At 35.8% G+C, this 15,914-nt stretch overlaps 2 protein-coding genes across 4 annotated transcripts; one reads left to right on the top strand and one right to left on the bottom strand.

Moving 5' to 3' along the window:
• Positions 1-2,982: 2,982 nt before the first annotated feature.
• Positions 2,983-12,206, bottom strand: LOC132640600 (SAC3 family protein C). Of its 3 annotated transcripts, XR_009582298.1 has the most exons (10): positions 11,851-12,206; positions 11,061-11,161; positions 9,066-9,287; positions 7,331-7,555; positions 7,104-7,189; positions 6,909-7,005; positions 6,598-6,690; positions 6,350-6,504; positions 4,644-6,195; positions 2,983-3,435 (listed from the first exon to the last, which is right to left on the bottom strand). XR_009582298.1 is itself a non-coding variant. In XM_060357244.1 (9 exons), the coding sequence occupies exons 1-9, from the start codon at positions 12,092-12,094 to the stop codon at positions 3,408-3,410; spliced, it is 1,251 nt and encodes a 416-aa protein (XP_060213227.1). In that variant the 5' UTR covers positions 12,095-12,206; the 3' UTR covers positions 2,983-3,407. The 3 variants fall into 3 exon arrangements, 2 of the variants coding, with proteins under 2 accessions (XP_060213227.1, XP_060213237.1); XM_060357244.1 differs by lacking the exon at positions 4,644-6,195; XM_060357254.1 differs by lacking the exon at positions 4,644-6,195 and having other exon boundaries at positions 7,337-7,555; positions 11,851-12,205.
• A 2,342-nt stretch (positions 12,207-14,548) lies between these two features.
• On the top strand, positions 14,549-15,151 carry LOC132615218 (uncharacterized). Its single transcript, XM_060329782.1, has one exon. It carries the CDS (start codon positions 14,549-14,551, stop codon positions 15,149-15,151), a length of 603 nt encoding a protein of 200 aa, XP_060185765.1.
• The last annotated feature ends 763 nt before the right edge of the window (positions 15,152-15,914 follow it).

The raw sequence follows: 15,914 nt of genomic DNA on the forward strand, positions 1-15,914 counted from the left end.
ATTTGATGTGAACTACTTGATTCACTCATATTTAGTGATACACAAAGAAAATCAATGATATTTAGTGATCAATATATATACTTAATCAATTTGATGGTATTTAGAGTTTAGGACAGATGATCAACTAAGTCATTATGCACTAAATCGGGAGATCATTAGAGTGATTTAATGTGAACTATTTGATTGACCCATATTTAGTGATAAACAAAGAAAATCAATGACATTTAGTGATCAATATATATACTTAAACAATTTGATGATATTTAGAGTCAGGACAGATGATCAACTAAGTCATTATGCACTAAATCGGGAGATCATTAGACTGATTTGATGTGAACTACTAGATTCACCCATATTTAGTGATAAACAAAGGAAATCATTAATATTTAGTGATCAATAGAGTGAATATTTTACAACAACTAAGTACATTGTTGCAACAGATGAGTAACTTGTTGCAACATTTGAGTCATCTGTTGCAACACATTAGTAACTTGTTGCAAAAGCTTCAGCAACTGATTGATTAGTTGCAATAGCTGAGCCATTTGTTGCAACAGATTACTTAGCTGTGCTACAATTTACTCAGTTGTTTGATTTTTACCGACAAGGCCAGGAATCTGTTGCAACAGATTACTCAGCTGTTGTAACCATTTACTCAAAGCAACTCTTTGATTATTTCCAACAGTTGTTGAATCTGTTGCAACAGATGAGAAATCTGTTGCAACATCTGCAGCAACTGTTTGATTATTACCAACAGATTTTGAATCTGTTGCAATACATTTGTATCTTGTTTAAAACTACTAAACATAAGGAAGCTGTTGCAACAGGTGAGGAATATGTTGCAACAACCTCAACAACTTTTTGATTTTTTTCAACATGTGAGGAATCTGTTGCAACAACTTCCTTAATTATTGCAATGACTTTATGACTTGTTTGAAATTATTGAACATAATTTGAACAACTGAAATACACACTGAACATATAATATATTGATACTGAATACTAAATACTGAATATATATATATATATATATATATATATACACACAAAAATTGGATAATGTTCATCATCCACCAAGAACATAAAATACAAACTTATAAATAATTATTCGTCAGCCCCCCTTTGGGCTCCAAAAGTACAAATTAACAGTTGTGATATGTTCAACAACTAACTAGTTGTTGCAACAAGTCCTGTTACTTGTTGGAAAAACCCCAACATGTTACAGAAGTGTTGCAACATATTTATTACTTGTTGAAAAAATTTCAGCAATTTATTAACAACAGAACATACATTTGTGATTTGAACAAGATCAACATATTAATTAGGTGAGTTGTTGCAACTAATCACTTAGTTGTTGGTGACAACTTCGGTTGTCTCTGTTTCATCCAACAGCTGTAAAATATGTCCAAAAACTAATGTAGTTGTTGCAACAAGAAGTCTACTTGCTGTGACAAGTCAGTGAGTTGTTGGAAAGAGTAGAAGCTGTCCGACAGCTTTCACAGTTGTTGCAACAAGTAGGCTAAATTATTTATACACATTTTAGCAATTGTTGCAACAAATTAGTACAGAAGTTGCAACAACTGCATAAATTGTTGCAAGTGTTGCAAAAACTACAACAGCTATTGCAATATATTCAGAAGCTCTTATACAACATCTTTAGCACTTGTTGCAACAACTGTAACTGCTACTGTAAATTGTTGGAAAATCAGCAGCTATACCCAGATGAATAATAATGAGCTGAAATAACCCATGAAGTAATGCCCAGCTACACGAATGAAATCCGGTCCGAAAATTACGTAAATCGGGTGAATTTTTTTTTTCTTTTTTCTTGAGCAACTTTTTTTCTAAATAAAAGAAGAAAGCAATAGCAGCAAAAGAAGAGGAGGACAAGGGGGATGGGGTGGCGGGATGGGTGGGTGGAGTAAGAAACAAAAAAATAAATTTGAAACTGCTTTTCAAGATTTTTTTTTTTTTTTTGGGTGCGGGGTGAGTGGGTAATGCAAAAAATCAAAAACAAAAACTTTTTGTTTAAAATAAAATTAATTTTTTTTGGTGGGTGGGTGGAGCAAGAAAAAAAAACACTTCCGTTAATATTTGCAAAGCAGAATGATTTCTTTTTGCCAATCTTTCCGGAAGTGTTTTTGAACTTCAATATACGAAAAATCAATAAATAAATTGAAATACTTATAACAAACACTTTAATTAATTTTTTAATTAATTAACATAATTTAAACAAAATATTAGAAGGGAGCATGTTTATGAGACTTCGGTAATAGATGCATCATGCATATAGTTTGGAAAATCTAAAATTCTTATCAGAATTAAACTAAAAGTAGTTTCTGGCTTTCTGCTTCTACTTTTAAGGGAAAAAAGTGTGTTTTAAATTTATTCGTTAGGTAGAAATAATTTCTGGTACTCCAATGCAATTTATTCTTTATAAGATTAGCATGGCACTAGGTTTTGCCTTTTGCCTTTGCCGGACCCGACTAACGTCGGTGCTTTGTGCACCGAACTATCCTTTTTCTAATGGCATAAGAGTTCCAACAAGCTAAGAGACAAAGATGACGTTAACTTAACAAGATCATCAGTTTTCCAACGATCTGCTATAGGAAAAAAGAGTTGATTTCCTGTGTGATACAAGCGCCTCGTCTTATGAAAGCTTCACACCCATGACCTACCCTCAATTGAACCAACCTTTTCTCTATCAGCTTGGTTACTCGTCAATAGGAAAAGAAAATCTAATTCAGCTAATCATCTTTAGCCTCAACTAAGAATCTTGTACATAACAAACATACTTGTAAGCACAATTATAAGACCATCAGATACGGCATTTGTATTCTGTCTCAGAGGTTTCTCTGTGAGCAGCAGGGTTGAAGGGCTGATATTTGTGATTTTCTGGGAAATGAAAGGTCTGCCACACCACCACGCTAGAGGGAAATTCACGGGAAAGGATGATTGGGCTTCTAAATGGAGTAGCTCCAAGTGTTCTTATAACTTAAAACGTGTTTCTATTTCTGCAGAATCGAAAACAGAATGGTACAAACTTTTTTTTCTTTTTCTTTTCTTCTTTTCCATCCATATGGATATTGAAGTAGCAGGAATGATACAGTGCCTCGTGAGGAGAGGAAAGGGGGAGGGGGGACATTTACAGTTAGATTGCAGAAATATGCAAAATACAAACTTTATTTTTTCATCCGTAAAATACAAACTTTAAAACGGATCTAATTGGCATGGCCCGAGACTGCGGAGTACTTTCAAGATGAGGCATTGAGCAAGATTAAAATAATGTTATGTAAATTTGATCTCGAGCTCCAGTGTTCTTTAGCTGAATCTTCAATCTCCAACCAGCTCAATAGCTTATCGACTCAGCAAATTGAATGCTTCCAGACAAATTTTCATCTCCTTAACCATCAAAGCTCTTGCAGTACAACAGAAAACCTGCTACACAAAGATTGACTTAGAAGGGGGAGTCTGTACAATGATATTCAAGAAAGTAATTTAGCAAGTTCGGAGTATGCAATAATTTTGTTTTCAGCTTAGCTGAGGATCAAGATACAGTAACACTTTGTTCGTACGACCAGAGAAAAATGGATATTCAAAATCCCAAGTACTTCAAAAATTTATGCCGGTCAATATGGAATTCGAGCAAAAGGCAAGTCAGCAGGTAATAACTATGGCCGGGGAATCCAATTACTCGCTTCTTTAGGCTATGTACTGCTAGAGAGTAACAAATCAATGCTAAAGATGATCAATCGTTCAGCCTTGGCATTAGTTAGTAAAAGTCCAACTAAATAGTTACCCCCTCCGTCCCAATTTATGTGATCGTGTCTGGCTGGGCACGGAGTATAAGAATGAAAGGAAGACTTCTGAAACTTGATCTAAAGTAAGCCATAGATATTTGCATGGTTATAAATCATCTCATTAAGGCTAAAATGAGAAGTTTAAAGTTTAATTGTTACTAAACGTAGAAAAGTGTCATTCTTTTTTGAACTGACTAAAAAGGAAAAAGTGTCACTTAAATTGGGACAGGGTGAGTACTATCTATAATGAGTTCTTTTAAGTCAATAGCAGAAGAAAAGAAGTTAAATACACAGCCATCTACATACATACACGAGAGTTCTTTTAGCAACATGGATTGCTCCATATCTACAGATCCTTCACGCTGGTACAAGGTATGCTCTTGTTTGGATTTCCACATATGCTAATTTGGCCTTGTAACTGAGCGAAAATTTATTCTTCTGGTGCAGAAGTAGTTCAATAGGCAGTCTGGACCAACTAATGGATTTCTTAGACTTGTTAGGAAGGAAAGTCTAGTAGTTTTTTTCTTTCTAGCGCTTTTTGTTTTGTTTATGTAACCTTAAGTCCCTTCTCAGTACCAACAACAACAACAACATCCCTAGTGAAATCTCACAATGTGGGATCTGGGGAGGGTAAATTGTACGCAGACCTTACCCCCACCTTGAGAGGTAGAGAAGTTGTTTCCGGAAGACCCTCAGCTCAAGAGAAAACAAGGCAAAAGAGTCGGATAAGGTCAAGCATATTAGGATAACAAGAGCGAAGAGCCAACAAATATAAGCAAAAATCAAAGGGCAATAAACGAAAGAGCAAAACTACGACCACTAGTGCGAGAGAATAAGTGAGACTACCTATTAGCCTCACTAGCCTTCTATCCTAATCTGAGTCCTCCACGACCTTCTATCTAAGGTCATGTCCTCGATAAGCTGAAACTGCGCCATGTCCTGTCTAATCACCTCTCCTCAATACTTCTTTGACCTACCTCTACCTCTCCTGAGACCGTCCATAGCCAACCTCTCACACTTCCGCACTGGGGCATCTGTGTCTCTCCTCTTCACATGCCCAAACCATCTCAGTCTCGCTTCCCGCATCTTGTCCTCCACCGATGCCACTCCCACCATGTCCCGGATGTCTTCATTCCTAATCATATCTCTCCTAGTGTGCCCACACATCCACCGCAACATTCTCATTTCCGCAACTTTCATCTTCTGCACATGAGAGTTTTTGATTGGCCAACATTCTGTCCCGTACAACAAAGTCGGTCTAACCAACACTTTGTAGAACTTGCCCTTAAGTTTTGGTGGCACTTTCTTGTCACACAACACTCCAAAAGCGAGCCTCCATTTCATCCACCCTGCACCAATACGATGAGTGACATCATCGTCGATATCTCCATTTCCTTGTATAATAGACCCAAGGTACTTGAAACTTTCTTTCTTTTGGACGGCCTAGGTACCAAGTCTCACTTCCACGCCAGCCTCATTTGGTACACCACTGAACCTGCACTCCATGTACTCCGTCTTGGTCCTACTTAGCTTGAATCCTTTAGACTCCAACGTTTGCCTCCAACCCTCTAGCTTAGCGTTAACTCCGCTACGAGTCTCGTCAATTAAGATCATGTCATCCGCAAACAACATACACCATGGCACCTCACCTTGAATTTGTCGCGTCAATCCATCGATTACCAAAGCAAATAAAAATGGGCTAATAGTTGATCCCTGATGCAAACCCATCAGAACTGGGAAGTGCTCCGAGTCTCCTCCTACTGTCCTTGCCCTGGTCTTGGCTTCATCATACATGTCCTTGATCGCTCTAATGTACGCCACCGGTACAACTTTAGCCTCCAAGCATCTCCATAAAACCTCTCTTGGCACTCTATCGTAGCCTTCTCTAGGTCGATGAATACCATGTGCAAGTCCCTCTTCCGCACCCTAAACTGCTCCACCAATCTCCTAACAATATGAATGGCTTTTGTAGTAGAGCGCCCTAGCATGAATCCGAACTGGTTCTCTGAAATAGACACGCCTCGCCTCACCCTCATCTCTACCACCCTTTCCCACACTTTCATAGTGTGGGTTAGCAGCTTGATACCTCTATAGTTGTTGCAGCTCTTAATGTCGCCCTTGTTCTTGTACAAAGGAATCATTGTACTCCACCTCCATTCTTCGGGCATCTTCGCCGTCTTGAAAATGACATTAAACAACCCAGTCAGCCAGCCTGCCCTGCCTGCACACTTCCAAAATTCCCCAGGAATCTCGTCAGGTTCGGTCGCTCTTCCCCTGCGCATCCTACGAATAACATCCTTAACCTCATCAATCCTTATACCCCTACAATACCCAAAATCGCGATGCCTCTCAGAGTACTCCAACTCTCCCAACACAATGTCTTTAATAAAACTTTTACCTTATCAAAAAAAAAAAAAAAAACAGTCAGCCTACTTTCACAAAAGGGAAAAAGGTTTATAAATTTGTTCTCTTAATCGAAGATTTTTTGGCTTCGCTTCAAGAGCTTAATTGTTACTGCAGGGGGGATGCATAAAGAAATTTGTAGGACTCACCTCTCGAACCGTTCTGATTCCAGCGGATAATACTTGTGCAACCCTCCTTTTGGATGGATAAGAGTTGTTTGCTTGGTAGGCAAGCAACTATTTCCTTCTTCATCGACTGAGGTTTGAAGGCCACTGTCATTGCAGAAAGATTCTAGATCCCATTCCTAAATAATCATGCATTAGGCAGCCAAATTCAGAAAGTTGAGATCTGAACTTTTTCAGCTAGTCAAAACCCATAATACTATATAAGATTTTACCTTCATCATTAGGAGTTTGGAAAGAGCCACCAAGGGAAAAGGCTGAGGCTTGTATCCTCCATAATTCACACAGGAAATAGCTAGTGCTCGAACCTTAGTAATGCAAATGAAACAAATTAAGGGAAATCAACATATCCAAAACAAAAAAAGAAAAAAAAAAGAAAGAAACGCACTTAAATGGTGGGAGAATGATCAAACCCCAACTTTCTTCCAATAGCAACGGAAAAAGGGTAGGGTGCATGCATTTTTATCAGACAAATGAAAGAGAGCATATACCACAGGAATAAATCTGTTGTTATACAAGAACTCACCTCATTGATAGAAGGCTCAATAATGCAATACTGCAAGTAGGATGCATCAGATTCTGTGATATGGATAAAATTCTTGTAGAAGCCCAATCTAAAGTATCTGTCACAAAATAAAAAGCAACGGTTGACCTTCCCATGTACAAAAATAAAATGTATTCTACTAGCAATGGTAATTGATACTAAATGCCTTTGATCTACCTCAAGATCTTCCGAGCAAAATTCATTTCTGTTGACTTCATAATGTGAGAAGGAACGCGTCGGAACCATAAAGATAGTGTCTCCCCCTGCAAATGAAGAAGTACAATGTTTAGGGAAATTGAACAAAGAAAATGGTCTCTGAGTAAGCACCTGATAATCAACTGCAATTCACAATCTTTAATAAATTCAAAAAGAGAAAAGGGAAAAAAAAAAAAAAAAGACGAAACCTTAACTGTTCCTTGGGTTTTAGAATCAAGGTGGAGAAGCACATAAAAGGAAAAAAATTCAGCTTCATTTTCGAAGATGGACTGTGAAGTTCGATTTGCTTCATAAAGAGTAAATAAAGTCACCAATGCCTTCATTAGCTGCTCCATGTTGAGGTATGACAGCGAAGAAATATTTGAGCCACTACATCTTCTAAGCTTATGCTGGGAAATTATATGAAACTTAACCTGTGGAGAAAAATATATTAAAGCTACATATTTCCAAACTTCTGCAGTTATACTAAAAGAAGGAACACTCAAACATCTTAAGCCTAGATTAAGTAAAATATTTTTGCTTGGTTTCCTAAATAAGAAGCCTCCTTGTCATTAAAACTAGCCAAACGAAAGATTAACAAAGAAGGGGGTAATATATAGAATGAAGTGGAAGTTTGCAATACAATAGGGAAAAATATTAGACCACGGCCTAGACCATAGCTCCCACAGCAATGTTATCCATCTGCTGTAAAAGGTATGAAACTATATCCATTTCAAAAGAATTCTACCAGAACCCCTAAGCCCTACATGTAGTTCTGCAATAGCAATAACAGATACTATTTCTGAAACATCAAAACTTTCAGCAAAACCAAGTTCATTTCCCTATGTCAAGTAAAAGTGAGCTACTTCCTCCATTTCAAATTATGTGTCTTACTTTCCTTTTTAGTCTCTGTTCCAAAAAGAACACCTCTTTTTATATTTATTAAGCTTTTAAATCCAACATTCCCATTTTACCCTTAAAGACACTCCCTTACAAGAATGACATGGCATGTTTAAGACCACAAGAGTCGAAGTATATTTTAGGTATGTTGCATACACCTTTAATTTAAGGCCACAAGAAACAAGTCTTCTTTACATTCATTAAACTTCCTGACAAGTCAAACAAAGACCTATAAAATGAAACTGAGGGAGTATGTCTAAATCAAGAAGTCATTGTAGTTATATGGTAAAATGTTTCTACATTTACAATATGTCTAGATTCATTGTATAAATAACTGAATATGTAGAATATGCTATTTGGTGTTTAGGATATTCTCTACGTTGTAGGAGAACAAATACGTAACCTATAAGTAGAAAATAATTACTTAACCTTACTGTATTAGATTAAGATTCCGCTATAGAGGGCCCCTACTGTGTAACCTCAGCAATCAAGTCAGTAATAACTAATATGTATGTCCTCTCTTCTATTCCTTTATAAGTAATCTTTTTTTTGGTTCGAGGAAAGGTAAATAGAATCATAATCAACAGTAACCTGGAGATGCATAATTACAAAGCTATTTACAACAAAATTCAGTTGTTCCCTTAAATAGACAGGGCATTGATGAAGTCAACAAGCAAGAAACTAAGCAGTAAGGTAGCGTAATGGCTAAAATTGTACCTATAAAAAGGATAACAATTCTATATAGCAGATGATACAACATCCACATCTAACAGCATATTCACTTCTTATTATCAATTCAATTCATCTTTTGAATTCAATTTAAAAGCTTCTCAAGTTCCTTTATCGACTTTCTTTCGCTTTCTGCAATATGTGCAGATACTTGCTCCAACTTGATCTGAAGACTTGAGGAAACAAGATTGAGATGCAAGAACCGTATGATGTTCAAATGCAACAATATCATGATTCATGCATCTACATACATGTATATCATTCTAGCTCTAATTCAAATCTTTTGGATAAGATAACCCGTATAAATGAGCATACCATTCTCTCATACATAGAGACCACTCGACTGCAAGAGATATTTTGCATACTTAGGTCTTGTCTAATGGACCTCATCCTATCAAAGATGAAGTCATGAACCACCTCAAAGGGATGCTCCGTAGAGTCCAGCAAGTTACACAGATAGTTTAAAGTGTCTTCCAACACTGAGAGAGGCCTCACATCAGAATCTTGCAGAGTCTTTGCGGATATAGTCCTGCAGAACTAACAAAAAAAAATAAAAAAATTAACAAAACCATCATTGTAGCAAATACTGAAGAGGGAATTAAATTATACTCCCTCCGTTTCAATTTATGTGAACCCATTTGACTGAGCACGACATTTAAGAAAGAGTGAAGACTTTTGAAACTTGTGGTTCAAAATAAGTCTTGAATATTTGTGTGGTTGTAAATCATTTCATAAAGTGAATTTGTTTTCAAATTAGGAAAGAGGTCATTCATTTTGGCACAGACTAAAAAGGAAATAGGTTCACATAAATTGAAACAGAGGGAGTATTAAAGATCAAAAGTAGCTACAAAAAGACTGAGAAATCACTTCTGCCACAACTAACACTAGACTTATATTAAATAATAAATTTTAAGAAAAGATGGAAAACTGACTAAATACTATATCGCTCATACATGCTGTAAGAATGTATAAACTATATACCAAGTCAAGTTCACACACACACAGGGGGACAAATTAACCTGGACAATAGTCACTTGCATAAGGACTTCATTATGTTTAGAACTCCAGCAATTTTTGGCTGGGATGGGATTGAATCTTGATTTCTTTTTTTTTTCTTTTTTTTTTGAAATATATGATTGTTACTTATTAACTGGTTGCAATAATGGAAATAGAAAACTTTTACGACATGGACGTGCTATCTTTTTTGATCATTGAAATAAAATTCCGTTGTCCTCAAACGAAGCAAAAGGAAGTACCATTTGGAATCTTTAGTACTGCTTTGGGGTATATTTTTTTTAATGACAAGGGAACCCGCAACCGCTACCCTTCGGGTGCGCACAGGGTAAACCCCGCTTCTGTGTGATAGCTCGCAAATCACACAGAAGAGATATCTGCTTTGGGGTATATTTAACATGATAAAAATGAGAATTTTCAGCGATCTATCTTTGTTTACCCCTTCAGGGCTCTGTATTTTATCAATGTTGCAAGTCCAGTGTGTTTCAAAACTTTTTGCACAAAATTTCTTTTGTCCCAAGTGATTTTGTTGGATCTTTTATCCTCTCCAACATTATTGAGTAGCGTATCCATTTAATGCTTTCAGCTGTGGACTGTATTGTTAATAATTCTTACATGTGAAAGCTGAAGCAGGTGGCTTTCTACCTTCAAAACTCAAAAGAAAAGGCCTTCTAACTTCCAGGGAAAAAGCATGTTCTGCTATCCGGGATAAAATGTGCTTGACTCCAATGGTGTTAACCATTTCACACTAATAGCTATAAATTTGGCATTAATTAATCAATGTACGGTACGGAAAATTGTTTGGTATTGTATAAGTCACCAACTTTTTTCTACTTCCTTATATTAACTTGCTTTACATTTGTCGCATTCTCCAGCTGTTTCTTCATCTCTTTTACAGAACCTCAAAACTGGAGATCAAATCATTTTCTTTTTGATGCTCAACAAAGGGCCATATTAAATGTTTGATGAGCTATTACAATTTAAATTCTTTCCACATATTTGACAAGCAGGTTACAATCTAGAAAACGTTTTGTCAAGAGAAACATAGAGCTAGTTAACATCAGTTGATGAAACAAATCAATATCAACTATCAATTAAACCTCGATACTAATCTATTTGTTGTTGGCTATGTGTACCCACTCGGCTATTTTAGTATACAAAAGATTCATTATTTTTATACTGGTCATCAACCTACCAACCTTGTTCTTTTAACCGTACTTGAGACAAGTTATGCTTGAAGTTCAGTTGATCAAACAAACAAACAGGGTAAACAAATAACTCCACCCAATCTGTTACCTTTTTAACAGCAAGGCTTGGTGATGATTCGCGAGGATTTCCATATAGCCTCTCGAACACAGCTAAGTCTCGCAGCCTCTCTCGCTTTTCCCTCTCCTCAACTGCAATTTTTATAGGCATTAGTTATGCAGTGATTACTTATGCCATCTTCTACCTTGCATAAATAACACACAGATTCCCTTATAACCTATAAATGTATTAGTTAGGTGGGATTGTAAACTGGTAACCAAACGCCGTACTTGGTGTGTTGAATTTTATACATAAATGTCATCAAACATGGTACGTACTAGTTATGCTAGCTTTAATACATGAATAACTCATTTCTTAACCAACAACCAAACGGCCCCTAAATTTTCTATAGAGAGATATAATCCAGTTAGAAAGAATGTACTTCATCCCTGTTTGCACCAAAGCAGTTAATTTACCTGGTTTAAGTGATAAATTAAATCATCATATTAAAAAAGTTTATGCATTTAAAAAAGCAGAACATTTCGAGAAAGACATGGAAACCCAGAAAGGAAAAAGTGAAAAACGTTATGATGATTTGGGGAGAGACGCAAGCAGCAAAGTAGAAAATATGAATGAAAACTGTCTCATATAAATTTATTAATCATAAGGCCTCGTATAGAGCACATAAATAAAGTAGTACACTCCTTCTCCTGCTGCTGCTAAAGTATTGGACTCTTACTAAGATTAAAAAATTATGTATTCTACTAAATCAACTATTAAACTCTTCCTACAACTAATTGTAGCAGTAACAGATACAATATTCAAGAGAAAGTTGGTGTACCAGGACACATGAAAGGGCAAGTTCCAACTAAGGATGGTAAATTGTGAACATCATCAATATCTCCATCAATTGATCTGTCCAAATTACTTGAGCTTGTCTTGTTGTTGTTACTGTCGGGAGAAGCATCGTTGGTTGGGTGGGACTGAAATTTGCGGCAAGGTTGAGAAGGCTGGAAGGATCTGGAAGAAGAAGAGGAAAAGTTGCCACGTGGCCTTCTGTATGGAGGTTGACTCCTTCCAGCCATGGATCGGCGTATACTTCACTAGCACTTGATCGGAAGCGGAAAAACGAGTTATACCGTCATAGTAAAAATGAAATGGCTGCAGTCCCCTTCCACAACCCCCCACCCCACCCTCTCCCCAAAACTTGAACATAGATATTTGCCCTTTACAATTTTTTTTTTCTTTTAGTTTTAGGAAATGAGATTTCATTTTTTACACATAAGAAATCTGAAAGAAAATATAAGAGATTTGAATAAATTATTTTTTTTATTTAAATTATAAGAGATCAAGAAATCTTATTTTCTCGAACTTAGACGACATTTATTTGGTGCACACATAAATAATATTTTGTCTTAATTAGTACTACTTGTATACTTCATCCAAAATAATTGAGGGTTTAGATAGAGTTGTCAAAATAATTTTAAAAATCGACCGAACCGATCAAATCGAACCATACTAAATTGATTTTTAGGGTTTTTAACTTCAATCATAGGTTTAGGTATGAAATTATAACAATATCGAAAAATTAGATTGAATATTTTATTTGATAAAAAATACCAAAAAATTCCTGAACTGAACCGAATATATATATATATATATATATATATATATATATATATATATATATATATATATATATATATATATATATATATATATATATATATATAAATTTGTCTTGGACCTCGAGGTAAATTTTATTAAAATGGAGTGCAATACCAAATCTAAAACCTGTTGACGTCGCTGCCATAACAACCCAAGTACTCAACACTAATTTGTTCTTCGTGATTATCTAAACTTTAAGTTTCAACATATCAACAAATTTCATACCCAATCCATCGACGATAGTTGTAGGCTACTAGACTTTGACGTGAGATTTTTCACAATATTTGCTTTGGATATTCATTATAGATTATTATTATATAATAAAAAAAAAATAAAAAAATATGTGTTTATGAAACCTCTACGACTACTACATATAACAAAACACTTCCTTGATAGTATAATGATCATGTACAGCTAAAATAGACTATCCACATTACAAAAGATGTTATACTACACAACTTAATTGTTCAACAAAATCAGTTATAGACATCAATTTAAATCTCATATAGTATAAATTTTCATATGTCTCTTCATAATAAAAGTGGTGCACCATGTGATTATGGTAAACATAATGAGTATATTGCTTCTGATAATTTCCATTGTAGGATATTATATTTCATTGTATGTTATTGTAACTTTTGGGTATTTAATTCTATCAAATTTTATCGGTTGCAATAACTGTTAAATGACGCTTAAAAAACCGAAAATCAATCAAACCGTACCAAACCGAAGAGAAACCAACACGATTGGAACGGTTTCGAAAAGTCTAATTTTGATTACATTTCATAGAGTAACCGAAAAATTGGTATGGTACAAATTTCTAAAAATAACCGACCGAACCGAACCGAACGGTTGACACCCCTAGTATTAGACTTGGGCACATGGATTAAAGAATTCACTTACTCCAAAAAAATTACTTCCTCCGTCTCATATTAGTTGTCCACATTACTAAAAATATTCATCCCATATACTTGTCCACTTACAAAATCAAAATAGAATTAATTAAATTTTTCCTATTTTGACCTTAACATTAATTGTCTTTCAAAATAACCAATATTGATTAGAACACAATTTACTAGGGAGAAATAAGAGTAATATAGTAAAAGTGCACTTTTATTTATGATTTCTTAAATGACATGTAAAGGGTAAAATGGACAAGTAGCATGAGACGGAGAAAGTAAAATACCTTTTTGATAAACTAAGATCTCAATTATGTTGAATCGAGAGGGAGTATTTATCAATTTGGTAGGCTCGACTCTTGACGTACAAAAGGAGCTTAGAAGTACTGTACAAATCATAATTGTGGAAAAAGCTCCATTTATTTTGGAGGTGTTCCAGTGAGTGCACAAACGTTAATCCTACAGCAACTGGGGTATTCAAAAGGTGACTTGCCATTTAAGTATCTAAGCATTCCTCTGACTACAAAAAGAATCTTACTTATCCAGTGGCAACCATTGATTACTAAGATGGTATCCAGGATCTCTTCATGGACTGCAAATAAACTATCTTATGCAGGGAGAGCTCAATTGATACAGACTCTGCTTTTTGGTAGCCAAGCATATTGGTCCCAACTTTTTGTAATTCCTACTAAGGTTCTTAAAACAATTGAAGCCTACTGTAGAAGCTACTTGTGGTCTGGTACCAATACTATTACTAGGAAAGCATTGATCTCTTGGGATAGAGTGTGTACTCCTAAGTCCATTGGAGGATTGGGTCTGATTAATTTAACACTGTGGAACAAAGCAGCCATTGCAAAAGCGTGCTTGGACATTGAGCATAAAACTGATAAAATGTGGATCAAATGGATCCATACATAATACATAAAGGACCAACAGTTTGAGCAGGCCAAGATACCACAACAAGCGAGTTGGATGGTGCAGAAGTTGTTTGAGCCTAGGTGTACTTTGGTGATGGGAATGGGATCTTATAAAACTGGCAACATGATCAAACATATATACCTTCAGTTGATAGGGGAACAAGAGAGAGTTATCTGGAAGGCTCTGAGATTTGCAAATGATGCTAGGCCAAAAGCACAATTCACTTTGTGGCTACAGCTTCATGGTCGACTCCTAACAGCTGACAGATTGTTATCTTGGGGAATGAGCATAGATAAGAAGTGTTCTCTATGTCAATTACAGGATGAAACCCGGAACCACCTCTTCATGGAATGCTCATATGTCAAGCAGGTGTGGGATGGTTTACTGAAGTGGATGTGCAGAGCAGCTCCGGTGCAAACAAACTGGGACCAACATATCTCTTGGATCATCAGGCAATCTAAAGGGAAATCAAGGAAAGCACACGTATTTAAGTTGGTGTATACTGAATTTGTGCATGCTATTTGGATCGAAAGGAATGGTAGAATATTTGAGAAGAAGCAAAAGGAGTATAAGCAGCTAATCAAGGAAGTGACATATATAAGCTGTGTTCGGGCAACTACTAGAACTAAATCTTTGTTTCAATCTTTCCTCTTGTAAATGCTTTAGTCCTAGTATCTTAGTGAAGTTAGTTTCAGGTGGTTTTTTCTAGGATAGCTGGCTGTATTCAAGCTAAGCTATGGTGCTTTTCATGTATTACACTTTGGTGATTAATAAAAAAGAGTTAGTTACCAAAAAAAAAAAAATCATAATTTTCTATAGTACTCCCTCTGTCCAATGTTGGTGTATGCTTTTTTTCTTTTTTGGTCTATCCCAAAAAGAGTGTTTTTATCTATATTAAAAAAAAAAAAACAATTTTAACATTTTGCATGACAAATCTAAGATTATAAGGTTTAAAATACTATATACATCTTTAATTTAAGATCACAAAATTTAGAAGTCTTTCCTTTTATTTTTTAAACTCCGTGCTCAGTCAAACTAAGACACTTGTTAGACAGAAAGCAGGTCGGGCAGGCGAGCGACAGTACAAACAAGCTAACACGTAGGCAGGGTTGAAGGGGTCATCCGCAACCTTTGAATTATCGCAAGCGCAACCTTTTACCCCTTCGTAGACAACCTCTGATTTGTTCGACTACTCGCGGGGCCTACTCCGTTTAGGTATAAGAAGACTCACCGAGAAAAGTGTAAAGTAGTACTCATGTTAAATTATGTCCCTGGTAAATGAAGGAGCTCGTGCCATAAATAGCTAATGAAGATTGGATATCTGATCATTGATAATTGAGTGTGGCATTCCATACAAGGGATATATCAGACAACGACGTTTTTCATTGTCAAGATAGATCTTTTTCTTTGCCTTTCAAAA

Source organism: Lycium barbarum, chromosome 1 (genome assembly GCF_019175385.1).
Source record: "Lycium barbarum isolate Lr01 chromosome 1, ASM1917538v2, whole genome shotgun sequence".
Taxonomy (NCBI): domain Eukaryota; kingdom Viridiplantae; phylum Streptophyta; class Magnoliopsida; order Solanales; family Solanaceae; genus Lycium; species Lycium barbarum.

Coding starts and splice junctions, on each gene's coding strand:
- LOC132640600 (XM_060357244.1), bottom strand. CDS start 12,094: ATGGCTGGAAGGAGTCAACCTCCATACAGAAGGCCACGTGGCAACTTT. Junction 11,162..11,850: donor TTGCCCTTTCATGTGTCCTG/GTACACCAACTT, acceptor TAAAAATTGCAG/TTGAGGAGAGGGAAAAGCGA. Junction 7,190..7,330: donor AAACCCAAGGAACAGTTAAG/GTTTCGTCTTTT, acceptor CTTCATTTGCAG/GGGGAGACACTATCTTTATG.
- LOC132615218 (XM_060329782.1), top strand. CDS start 14,549: ATGGTGCAGAAGTTGTTTGAGCCTAGGTGTACTTTGGTGATGGGAATG.